General features: G+C 40.0%; 1 protein-coding gene across 2 annotated transcripts in view; it reads right to left on the bottom strand.

Moving 5' to 3' along the window:
* Positions 1-13,759, bottom strand: part of lrp4 (low density lipoprotein receptor-related protein 4) — a 159,304-nt gene that overhangs the window by 52,897 nt on the left and 92,648 nt on the right. For both annotated transcript variants that reach the window (XM_036586299.1, XM_036586298.1), the window contains exons 3-5: positions 12,376-12,492; positions 3,482-3,595; positions 2,353-2,469 (exon numbers count right to left, since the gene is read on the bottom strand). In XM_036586299.1, the coding sequence (XP_036442192.1) occupies positions 2,353-2,469; positions 3,482-3,595; positions 12,376-12,492 (348 nt within the window). The remainder of the gene's footprint in view (positions 1-2,352; positions 2,470-3,481; positions 3,596-12,375; positions 12,493-13,759) is intronic.

Raw genomic sequence — 13,759 nt, forward strand, 5'->3', positions numbered from 1 at the left:
TACAACATGTCTAAAAACTGAACCAGCCACTTCATTAAATCCATCTCCTTCTACACTCACTGTCCACTGTATCAGCTCCACTGACCATATAGTTTCACTTTTTAGTTCTACAGTTACAGACTGTGGTCCATCTGTTTCTCTGCATACTTTGTAACATTGTTCTTCAATGGTGCGAATCCCCACAGGACCTCCACAGGGCAGGTATTATATGGGTGGTAGGCCATTCTGAGCACTGCAGTGACACTGACATGGTGGTGGTGCATTAGTGTGTGTTGCGCTGGTGCGAGTGGATCAGACACAGCAGTGCTGCTGGAGTTTTTAAACACCTCAGTGTCGCCGCTGGACTGAGAACCAAAAACATCCAGCTAACAGCGTCCTGTGACCACTGATGAAGGACTAGAGGATGACCAACACAAACTGTGCAGCAGATGAGTTATCGTCTCTGACTTTACATCTACAAGGTGGACTGACAAGGTAAAAAAAAAACTCCAGCAGCACTGCTGTGTCTGATCCACTTGCACCAGCGCAACACACACTAACACACCACCACGACCACATCAGTGTCACTGCAGTGCTGAGAATGATCCACCACCCATATACCTGCCCTGTGGGGGTCCTGTGGGGGTCCTGATCATTGAAGAACAATGTAACAAAGTTTGCAGAGAAACAGATGGACTACAGTCTGTACCTGTACAACTACAAAGTGACACTATATGGTCAGTGAACCTGAAGAAATGGACAGTGTAGAAACAAGGAGGTTTTAATGTTATGGCTGGTCAGTGTATACTATATATACACAATTACATACATTTATAGTGAAGGGGAACTACACCAAAATTTAAAAGATTCATCATTATTGAACAATTAACCTGTAGACAAAGTTATTAGCCACTGTGGCATGCGTCCTCCGAGCGAGGACGAAGCCCCGCAAACATGGCGGGGGGAGAACTGCAAGTGAGTGGGGGACGGAGCGCAAAGCCCGAGCTTCGCAGAGGGACGTGAGTGACGGCGGGAGGAGGAAGAGGTCGATGCCGGCCACGAGAGGCACGAGGGCAAAGAGCGAGTCCCGAGCTCCGCCGCCTGGGCCCCGCCCCCTGTTCCACAGCAAGGCCGCTTCACTACACCTCACTTTTGACCCGGGCATCCGAGCTGCGAGCTAGGGGCGGTGACGAAGAGGCGGAGCAGCAAGCTCTTGTTCCCTCTCGGCTCACGTGCTCACGCTGCTGGCTGTTTTAAAAAGAGCTGAGAGGGAACAGAGCGAGAGAGAGGGACGAACAGCAGCAACAGAGAGAGAGAAGAGCTGAAAAGCTGAAGTGATAAAGGACTGAAAATTCTAGCTGGCTAAAGCCACTGAAAAGTGGCCAGCATAGCGTTGGTTTTGTTTTCATTGGTTCTTTTTGCTTTGTTTATTTAGTGTGTGAATTAAAACATGGTTGCTGCAACACTGAATACTGCCCCCCGTGTCCTCCTTGAGCCCGGGGTAGCACATGCCGTGCTACAGCCACATTTACATGCAGTCTGATAATCCATTAATAATCCGACTAATAACTCAATCAAAATAGAATACATCCATGTAAACACCTCAATCAGAATAGTCTAGTCCGATTGAGGCCATTCGGAATACAATTTCCATCAGATTAAACAAGGTGGGTAATCCTGTAAATAATCCATTAAATAGAAGAATAATATCCGTGTAAATGCCTGTATCTGATTACATTCCCAATCGGAAAATTTAAGCACGTTCTGTGCATGTGTGTCACGTCATAGTTTACAACGTTCAACATGGCGGGAGCAGAATCTGGTCTGCAGAAGAGACAAAGTTTATGCTTTGATCTTTAGTAGACGGTGGTGTGACAGGGGTCCAGCATATGTGTCTCAGAACATGGTGTCTTCCTCTCACCTTCTTTAGTAAGTGCATGTGAATTACGTTTTCCTGAGTCTGACATCATTTTAAAGTTACTAAAAAACAAGCACTGCCCACTGCTGTTCGTCTCACTCTGACTGGACTCACGTGAGGCTCGCTGTCATGGTAACATCTACAATAAGTGGTTCTCTACGCATGCACATAATTTTTGATCTGATTACTTGTAATGAGCATGTAAACGGAGATTTTCCATCAGATTGTTGAGTACAGTAAGCATAAACACCTCAGTCTTCTTCTATAATCGGAATGTATTCAATCGGATTGGCAAAAATCTTCACATGACAGTCATTCAGAGTGGTTTGGTGTGAAACGCTCTGTTCTAGAGAAACTTACAAAGTCAGAATTGTTCACAGTAGTGGTGATAGGAACCAGACGTCAGTTATTTCTCATGGAGACACACACAAACACACACACTCATGCAGACTTACGGCAGTTTTCTTCATCCGTTCCGTCCTTGCAGTCCGTGTCTCCGTCACAGTACCAGTGTTCTGCTATACAGCTACCGTCAGAACAGCGGAACTCCTTATCAGAACACTTCCTCATATCTGTACATGCACAGAGAAAAAACATACATGGAACTGATTATAGAGAAAATGTGATTATATTGTGTAGGTGTTATATGCAGTTAAGTTTAAAAACCCCCAGTCAAAATACATGTTTTTGTTGATTTTCTAGTTAAATATAAGTTAACACATCCTCTACAGAGAACACACATGGCATTTTTCTGTTAACCTATTTTCACTTAGACAATCAACAAAATATGTAATCTGACCAGGGTTTCACAAACATTTGCACACAACGGTAGGTGTTTCTTTTGTACAGCTTCTATTGTTTCATTTAAAAAGTGCTCTATAATGTTCATATGATCCACACAGTCATTCTGACAGACTGTAATACACTACAGGAAGTGTAGGGGGCAATACGGCTTCTACTGTTTCATTTAAAAAGTGCTCTATAATGTTCATATGATCCACACAGTCATTCTGACAGACGGTAATACACTACAGGAAGTGTAGGGGGCGATATGGTTTCTATTGTTTCATTTAAAAAGCACTCTATAATGTTCATATGATCCACACAGTCATTCTGACAGACTGTAATACACTACAGGAAGTGTAGGGGGCGATATGGCTTCTACTGTTTCATTTAAAAATGCTCTGTAATGTTCATATGATCCACACAGTCATTCTGACAGACGGTAATGCACTACAGGAAGTGTAGGGGGCGATATAGTTTCTGTTGTTTCATTTAAAAAGCACTCTATAATGCTCTATAATGTTTATATGTGATCGTTTTCTAGCAAAAACTTTAGCCATCTGGCTCCCTTATGTCTGCAGGTTTTTTTTTTTAAAAAGTCCCAAAAAGCCCAGCCATATGTAAAAGTTTTGGCACTGTTTGTACTTTTGCTGGAATACTGCTTTAAGCCAACATCAACGATGCAAACTATTGGTGACCTAATTTTAGTTATTATTTAGCCTTTAAGAACTATTAAAATCATTCGTGCTGTGATTGAGGAAAAGCAGCAGCACCTAAAAGCACAAAAAGCACAAAACTCACCGCACTGCTCATCACTGTTGTCCCCGCAGTCGTTGTCTCCATCGCAGTGCCACAGGCTGCGGATGCAGTAACCATTCTGACAGTGGAACTCGTCCTCCTCACACTCGCGTGGAGCTACAAACACACACACACACACACACACACACACACATAGTCACTTTTATTAACAAACACATGATCACAGATTTAAACATCTTCTGTTTTTCAGCTTCTCAAACTTTCATCCAGACTAGCTGCTGAAGTCTTAATTAGATTTGGCCTCGAAGACCAAAACAGAGCAAAAGTGAAAAGATTTAATTTGGCTTCATGTTCAAAACCTCCCACTCAGCTTTTATGATTATAAAACTCTTTAATTATTACATGATTTGGATTGAGGCTTTCTTCATTTAAAAGGTTTACCAGCAGCTCTTCCCTCAGTAATGTGTGGCTTCATTCCTTCTATAATTAAGCAATAGTTTTGTATGATATGCGGTTAAAAAAAGACTCTTAAAAAAAGCCTTTAACTGAACGTGGATAAATCACGAGGACAATTCGGCATCATTTAGTCTAGTAACAATGTTTTTCACCCCAGAGTTCGTGATCTCTAAACTACACATTCTACATGCAAGAAAAGCTGGAATTAGTAGTAGATAGATGGACAGATCAAAAGAATCAAACGTCTCACATTAAAAAAACAGTCAAAACCAATGAATACAATGACTTTTAGCCCTGAAAGATTTAAAAATAAATTAAGTTCATTGTTTAGCAAACAAACTGTCCTACCAAGAGTCACTGATTTTAAACAGATGGTTCCAGCACTGTCACTGTACTTCACTGTTCTCTCTAAAGGCGGCGGGTGAGTTTAGAACGTTCTCTCTCTGCAGGTTTCTATCTAATATATCTCTATATCTTCATGATCCACCAGTGAGCACAAGCTCAGACAGCACTGTCAGAGAAACAGACCCAAACTGAGGGGTCTCCACCTCTGAGCTCTACAGACACCCAATGGAGCCTGGCTGAGTTTACTACTACTACTACTACCACCTCTACTACTACTACTGATAATAATAATAATAAAAATAATAATACTACCGTCCCCAGACTGTAGATTATGTTTTATTGAGGTGTGTAGCTGGGCAGGGTGTGTCTGTGTGCGTGTGTGTGTGTCTGTGTGTGTGTAGGGGGGAATTAATAGTCAATGCAATGTGGGATTAATAATTAATGGACCCTCCTAATACACACAAATATACTGACTTAGGAAGGACAGATGGATGAATGGATGGATGGAAAGGAGGGAAGAACGGATGGATGGATGGATGGATGGATGGATGGATGGATGAATGGATGGATGAATGGATGGATGGATGGATGGAAGGAAGAAAGGATGGATGGATGAATGAATGAAAGAAGGATGGATGGATGGATGGAAGAAGGAAAGGATGGATGGATGGATGGACGGATGGAAGGATGGAAAGAAGGATGGATAGATGGATGGAAGGATGGATGAATGAATAGATGGATGGATGGATTGATAGAAGCAAGGAAGGAAGGATGCATGGATGGACAGAAGGAGAGAAGAACAGATGGATGGATGGATGGATGGACTGATAGAAGCAAAGAAGGAAGGATGGATGGATGGATAGAAGGAGGGAAGAACTGATGGATGAATGGATGGATGGATGGATGGATGGACGAATGGATAGATGGATGGATAAATGAAAAGAATGGATGGATGGAAAATAGCACAAGTAAGAAAGCATGTGTGCTGTCTATGTCCAGTTTTCTCTCCCCCCCTGCCTCCAGAAACTCTGATATCAGTTGCTCCTCTCCTGCTTCCCCCCCAAACAGGTCAGAACACATGGAGAGGTCAGAGGTCACGATGACCCTGAGGAGTTAATCAGCTGAAGTGAGGCAGATGAAGCACCGGCCCTCCGAGAGAAGAGCGAAGAGAGGAAACGAGTTAAAGTGTCTGAAGTGGCTCCTCTGGAGTGGAACAAGCTGAAGTGTTTCCTTTATTTCGTCCTGCTTCTTTCTCTCCTTCGCTCTGTCTCTCGTTGGTCTCTGTTAATTTTTTCAAGTCTGACACTCAGACAGCTTCAGCAGAGCATAAACAACCCACACCTCCCTCTAAATAATACCATAAAAATTAATAGAGAGAAAGAGAGAGCATTAAATAATAAAGGTGAGGGAGTTCACAATGTGCTTGAATGAAAAATTGATGAAAAGCCCACCGCAGGCAGACCCCCCGCAACATCTAGACGCCAAAACCTGGAAATATAGGTCAGACACCAAGTGTTCAGCTCTTTATCTCCCACTCTCACATTAATTCTCTGTTTATTCCTCTCTCTCTCTCTCTCTCTTTCTCTTTGTGAGGAAAATTGCCACTGTACTATAAATATAAAATATACACTTATTGCCCAGGTGTTTCTGATAAAATGGCCCGTGAGTGTAGATACAAGGTACGTGCTTCTGATAAAATGGCTAGTGAGCGTAGCTACAAGGTAGGTGTTTCTGATAAAATGGCCACTCAGTATAGCTACAAGTGGGTGTTTCTGATAAAATGGCCAATGAATGCAGATAAAAGGTAGGTGTTTCTAATAAAATGGCCAATGAGTGCAACTACAGTGTACATAATAACCCAGCAGTTCATATCATTCTATCCAAAGATACAACTTGCTAAGTTGTTCTTCTTTTAACACTTTAAACTCTCAGAGTCTATGTGGGTCCTCAGTCTCATGTAGAACACAAAGAGTTTTATAATAGATACTGAATAATCTCTTTAGATTAATAACTGAATAACAGGCCTGCAGTTTAATGGGTTAAAAAAGTAAGTAATAACACAGGAGAGCCGGCGGCTGTGTGGGCGCCATAATCACAGCAAGTAATAACAGTAATTATGGGCTTTTAATTATTGCGATTCTTAATTACTGTGATTAACAGAGTGAGTATCGTTCAGACAGTCTTCTGCAGACACAAACGTTTCTGATCTGTCAGGCTGCTCACTCATTACACTGCTTATTTGTGGAGTGATGATGAGTTCAAATGGCTGATTCTGATAGAGCAGACAAAAAAAGGAGGTACATTAATACACCATAATCAACCTCATGCACTGCTTCACATCTTTCCTGTTCTTACATGTCTTATTCAGGTAATAATTAAGGCCATCACAGACTCAGTGTAGAATATAGAGTCATACAGTGCACAGCCTCTCCTCTTGTACGGCCGAAAACCACAGCCTCAATTACTGTCATTTATTAGAATATTAATAAATGGTTTTAATTTGTCATGCAAGAAGACATTTCTCCAAAACTGGAGTTCAAAAACTGATTAAAAGCTACAGAGAAAATGGGGCTCCTAACAACCACCTGGAAGACCTGGTAGACAACAAAACTGTCCCCATCAGATAAACAGCACTTAAAGCTTTCATCTTTGAGAGAGAGGAGAAAATCAAGCTGCTTCAGATCTGAAAACATCCACAGGTGTTTCTGTCCATCCTTCCACTGTGAGAAGACGACTCAGCGCTATGGGTCTGAAAGGATGTGTAGCTGTCAAGAAGAACCTCACTGAGAAAAGGACACAGACACATCAAACAAAGAAGCTGAACAATGGACTGACCACCCCAGAGTCCAGACCTCAACATCACTGAATGTGTTTGATTGCTTCAGAAAATGATCAACCAGCTTCTAAGACTGAACTTTGGAGGTATGTCTGCAGATTTCTTTGAGAAACTGAAAGTGAGTTTCCTGAAAAGAATGGAAGCTGTAATAAAGGTAAAGAGTGAACACACTGAGATTAGACTTGGTTGCTGAGGCTTCTGTGTGATTTAAAGAGAAATCACCACGATTTTTCAAAAATTCTACTTGAGAATTAAACGGTTAAGATGTAAACAGAGTCGTTCAGAGTGTTTTGGTGTGAAACGTTCTGTTCTAGAGAAGCTTAGCGAGTCTGAATTGTTCACAGTGCTGGTGATAGGAACCAGACATCCACCTCTAAGCCTGTGTTCAGACTGCAGGCAAATTGGGTTTAATTCTCAAACGACATCTTTTGAGGCGACGGTCTGCACTGTTATATGCGAACTGTCAGATTGGATTTGTGTGTCCAGACATCACCAGCCTATCTGCATGGATTGCCGTAGTAACGACATAGACATCAGTAACTATGCAGCTATGCTGGTGACACGGATTTCAAACGCGGATACAGGAGAGATGGAGGAGCATCATCTCACCCTTCAAACTCTTCAGAATGCTCTTCATAAACATGAATCTCTGGAGCTCTTCTTAAATCCCAGCACTTCCGTCACTCTGGATTTGACATCATTGTTGTTTGTCGTTTTGTGACTGACACAAAAGACACTTTGAAATCCAATTTAAGTGTCCTGACTAAGACGCATCTGTAAAAATCCACCATCCATCCATTTCAAACCATCTCCAAATGCGGTTTGGATCCAATTTGCAAATTTAGATTTCATGTGTTTTTTTCTAATCTGTATACAATTTAGATATGCCATAAGTTGGACTTGGGCTGGCAGTCTGAACAAACCCTAAAAGCTCTCTCAAAAAGTTATTACATGAAAATGGTTATGAATACACTGTTTGATGTCTGAGACACTGCTTTATGATAGTTTTGTGATAATGTTTTGGTTTAAAATGTATTTTAATTCACTTATTTTAATCCATTCATGGTGGAGGGATGCATGCAAGGTGTTCTGAGGCAAAATAGTCCCCAGAGAAAACTTATTCAGATTTTCCACTATTTTCCCATAATCAACATTCCATATAAAACTTCACTGGATGGTAAATAAAATGTCTATATTTGTGTTGTAAACACCTGGGTGGAAGTCAAAAACACTCTCAATGACTTTTATTTACATCTCCATCACTGATTTTTGTAGAAATCAGAAAAACTGGTAGAATTACCTTCTAAATATTTGTTTTCTGCTTGTGCTTAATGGCAGTTTTGACTGGAAATGAAATAAACAAAGACGAAAGATGGACGTTTAAACAGTATTGATCTGAACAGGAATTCTGCAGATGCGGTTACAGATGTGGAGGTTCCGTCTGCTGGCATTTCTTGAACTTTCAACATGGACTGCAAAAGTGTTCTTCTATTGTTACAATGTCAAGCTTATAATAAAAGAAGAACCCTTTTTGGTGCTATATAGAAAACTTTGCAAAAAGGTTCACCATCTACAGTACGTTCTCCATCAATCTGAAAAACACATTCACCATGCAAAGAACCCTTATACGAATATGTGTATATTATCTATTATATACAAAAAGATGGTTCTTCAGAGGTTCTTTAGTAAAGACAATGGTTCTATACAGAAAAGAACCATTTGCATGGTTGAAGCATTCTTTGACTGGTGAAACAGTTCTTCAGACTGATGAAGAATGTGTTGTATGTGGTTCTCTATAGCACCAAAAAGGGTTCTTTTATTGTTACGTTGTCAAACTTGTGACAATAGAAGACCCCTTTTTGGTGCCATATAGAACCTTTTTCAAAAAGGTTCTACATAGATGCATCTACAGCACATTCTCCATCAGTCTGAAGAACGCTTTCACAATAAAAAAAAAAAAAGTTCAATGTTCTACATAGAACCTTATTTTTTTTTTTACTAAAGAACCTGTGATCTTTCCTAAGTATGAAGCTTGACATTGTAACTATAGAAGAACATTTTCAGTATTATATAGAACTCTTTTTAAGAACCATCTACAGCACATTCTCTATCAATCTGAAGAACCATTTCACCGTGTAAAGAACCATTATCTTATAAGAATATAAATCTTATGAGAGCTATCTTAAATACACTTTTTAAAAAAGATGGTTTCTCAGAGGTTCTTTAGTAAAGACTATTTAGAAAAGAATCGTTTGCATGGTTAAAGGGCTCTTTGCCTGGTGAAACGGTTCTTCAGACTGATAAAGATTAACACTTTTTTTTTTTTACTAAAGAGCCCCTGACGAACCATCTTTTTTAAGTGTGAAGCTTGACATTGTAACTATAGAAGAACCCTTTTTGGTGCCATATGGGACCCTTTTCAAAAAGGTTTTATATAGAACCATATACAACACATTCTCCATCAATCTGAAGAACTATTTCACCATGCAGAGAATCATTTAATCATGTAAAGGGTTCTGTGAGTGTTCATGGTTCTATATAGAACCATTTTCTTTACTAAAGAACCTTTGAAGAACCATCATTTTGAAGTGTGTATGAAGTAAAAGCACAGAAGAAAACTTGAGCTGATGAGACAACAAACACAGACAAACACTTTCAGCAAAGCTACACACAGGTACGGATTTATGCAAAAGTTTGTGCGCTCCTGGTCAAATGACACGTTTGCTGATTTTCTAAGTGTTAATAACTATATAATAACACATCCTCTACAGAGAACACACTTGAATATGACGTGTCTGCTAATTTTTAGTGTGCAATTTCTATTGGTTTGCTGAGTTTAACATGCTGGAAAAAATAAAATATAAAAATGCGCCATAACTTTCACACAAGCCACATTTTATGTTTATGTTAAATTCATTAAATAAATAGTAGTTGTGCATTAAAAGGTGTAGAAGTGTGTCTTTGCAGAGGATGCGTTCACTTATTTGCACTGAAATCAATAACAACATAAAATATGACCAGGGGCGCACAAACTTCTGCACATGACTGCCCCGGTCTGGGGTTCGGCCTCCTGAGGTCTCACTGAAGCTCGCTTCAATCCCACACACTCTCGCCACGTGCTGCCGCAGGCGCCCAGAGGAAGCGTGTAAACCGCGGGGTCAAAGGTCGCTCCCTAAATTTCCTCTAAGTCAGGTGTCATTTCCACGGCAACCTTGACCCCTCGACGCCTCCCCTCCGGACGCGGTCACATGTTCGCCCAGGGCTGCTAAACCCATCACTCCGACTCAAACACAAACACCTCCACTGAGCGGCCAGATGTTGCCGTCCAGCTGCTTATAGTGACCGGTTAAAGCGAGAGCTTAGCCAAAAACCTAATTCACACAGTTCCTGCCTCCTTATCCCAAAAGTTTACACTTACAGAAGATGGTTCTTTAAGGGTTATTTAGTAAAGGCACACGGAACCACTTGCATGCTTAAGTTGTTCTTTGCATGGTGAAAGTGTTCTATATAAAACATGTTTTTTCAAGGGCCCTTAAAGTAAAAGCAATGGTTCTACTAGGAACCATGCCTTTTATACAGAACCATTCATGCTTAAATGGTTCTATGCACAGTGAAAGCGTTCTTCAAATTGATGGAGAATGTGCCGCATCTGGTTCTATATAGAACTCATGGTTCTTTAAGGGGTCTTTAGTAAAGGCAATGGTTCTATTTAGAACCATGATTTTTATACAGAACCATGCTTAAATGGGTTTTTGCATGATAAAACGGTTCTTCAGATTGATGGAGAATGTGCTGTATATGGTTCTGTATAAAACATGGTTTGGTCCTAAAGTAAAAGCAATGGTTCTACTAAGAACCACGCCTTTTATACAGAACCATTGATACTTCAATGGTTCTGTGAGTGGTCAAATGGTTCTTCAGACTGATGGAAAATGTGTCTTGTATGGTTCTATATAGAACTCATGGTTTTTCAAGGGGTCTTAAAGTAAAGACATTGGTTCTATTAAGAACCATTACTTTTATATAGAACCTTTCGTGCTTAAATAGTCCTTTGCATGGTAAAACGTTTCTTCAGATTGATAGACAATGTGTTGTCTATGGCTCTATATAAAAATCATTTCAAATCAAATCAAAGGTTTTTAGTAAAGGCAATGATTTTACTTAGTTCTACATAGAACCATTTGCATGCTTAAATTTTTCTTTTCATGGTGAAAGGTTCTTCAGATTGATGGAGAATGTGCTGTATGTGCTCTACATAGAACCATTTGCATGCTTAAATGGTTCTTTGCATGGTGAAACAGTTCTTTAGATTGATGGAAAATTTGCCATAAATGGTTCTATGAAGAATTTATGGTTCTTCAAGGGTTCTTTAGTAAAGCAATGGTTATATTCCTATATAGCTCCATGAGTTGTATATAGAACCTTTCATGCTTAAATGATTCTTTGTATGGTGAAAGCATTCCTCAGATTGATAGAGAATGTGCTGTGGATGGTTCTATATGGAACCTTTTTGAAAATGGCTCTATATAGCACCCAAATGGGTTCTTCTATTGTTACAATGCCAATAGAAGAACCATTTTGAGTGCTATAGAGAACCCTTTTTAAAGTGGTTCTATATAGGACCATCTATAGCACATTCCCACACATTTTTATCAATCTGAAGAACGCTTTCATGACGCAAAGAACCTTTGGATCATGCAAATAGTTCTTTGAGTGTTCATGATCCTATAGAACCATTTTCTTTTCAAATGAACACTTGAGGAACCATCTTTTTTTCTTTTTTTTTTTAAAGTGTGTACAAGCAGCACTGTTCACCTACTCACTCACATAGCTGTTGTCTAACTGTAGGATTAAGAGTCCGACGCCCCCTAGTGAGCAGTTAGGGGTAATAAATCTCGATACGCCACTGCAACTTTAAATTCCTATTTAAGTTTTCATGTCTACTTGTAAGGCGACAGCAATGTCACATCAACTGTTCTGGCAAGTATATTTATCACTGTGGAGCAACATCGTATAAATATACCATAGAAATACAGGTGGTTCCAGATAAGCTCTATCAGCCACTACAAAAGTTTCCACTATGACAGCCATAGTTCATGGTTTGCTCAGAGTGCTACTGACATCACAGTGCATATTTCGGTACTCTGCCCCTACTGTTTATGCAAGCACTGAATCTTGTGGATGCGTCCCAATAAATTTGAAGAATGTGCACAACCAATGCTTTAAACGAATGTGGGCAGACGTCTGGTGTGCACGTATGTTTTAAAAAGCAAGGCTTAAGAATCAGGTTAAAACTCACGGCAGTCCTGCTCGTCCGAATCGTCCTCACAGTCGTTGTCCCCGTCACACACCCACGAGCGCCGGATACACTTCCCATTATCACAGTGGAAGTCCAGAGGAGAGCAGGTGGGCAGCACTGCACACACAGGAAGAGAAACGGACATCAGAACAAAATTCTTAGCAATACTCAACTCACAAAGCGCTTCATAATAAACGGATCAGGTTCGGAGCAAGTATGGACATCAGAGTGACATGAGTACTGTGGGATTAAGATGATCTTATAGAAAATCTTGTAAATCGCTTTAAGTAAAATGAAAATGGCTATATAAATAAAGATTAATATTATTGTCATTATTATTAAAATATATGTGACATTGGACAGTAATATTATTTTTGCCCTGTTACACAAATAACACCATTGCTAAACTGAACTACGGACTGTTTGTCTATTTTTAATGCATGTTTAGGTGTTTTATGTGAAATGTTCTGTATAAGCAGCACTTGTTTTGTTCTATTAGATGCTGTGGCAAAAACATTAACATGACTGAAGTCATTTTTATGATATACATTTATCATAACATTTATTTTTTCTGAGGTTTGTAAACCAGTTGGAAATTAGCAGCAAAATGGAACATATTATAATAGTAAATAGTTTTTTTAATTCTACATAAGAGAAAATAAACTATTTATGAGTGACCAAAAGGAAAAAATAAAAAACAAGTGATACAAATAAAAGAATAAAATAAAGATGACGCTGCGGTGGGCTGCCATCCAATCAGCTACTGGTTCCTATTCACTTACTGTTCACTGGTTATTGTTGGTCTACATAAATGGTCAGTTTTTTATTATCCATGCAGATGTTCAGCGGTGAAAAAGTGCTGGCCTTAGTCACTGTTAGGGCGTAAAGCAACCAAACACCCACATGCTGTGACATCACGACCACAACTAACTGGCAGGCTGGCACATTACATCCAGCGTTTAAGGCTCAGTACAGAAAAATTCACACAATAATGATATACTGTCTTACTGCCCAACACACACACACACACACACACACAGGTGTGCTCAAGGTGAAGCTGTAATTACTAACACAAGACGATCTGAGCAGAGGAACAGATGAGTAAAGGTTTTTCTTCTCCTTGGTTTGATTTGGTCAGCTCAGGCTCTGTATGAAATATTGACCGTCCACTCTGAGGGAATGAAAAATGCAGAACAGAGTCCGAGTGCGTGGACCCGACTGAATTAATGATGAGACACACACACACACACACAGCAGACTGAGACAAGAGGAAACACACTGACCCACATTCAACACCACTGTGCCACACACACACACACACACAGGCGTCTGTGGCAGAAATGGTGCTTCCTGCAGTTGTTACCACATTTTCCTCCAGTTCATC

Source organism: Colossoma macropomum, unplaced genomic scaffold, assembly GCF_904425465.1.
Source record: "Colossoma macropomum unplaced genomic scaffold, Colossoma_macropomum, whole genome shotgun sequence".
NCBI lineage: Eukaryota > Metazoa > Chordata > Actinopteri > Characiformes > Serrasalmidae > Colossoma > Colossoma macropomum.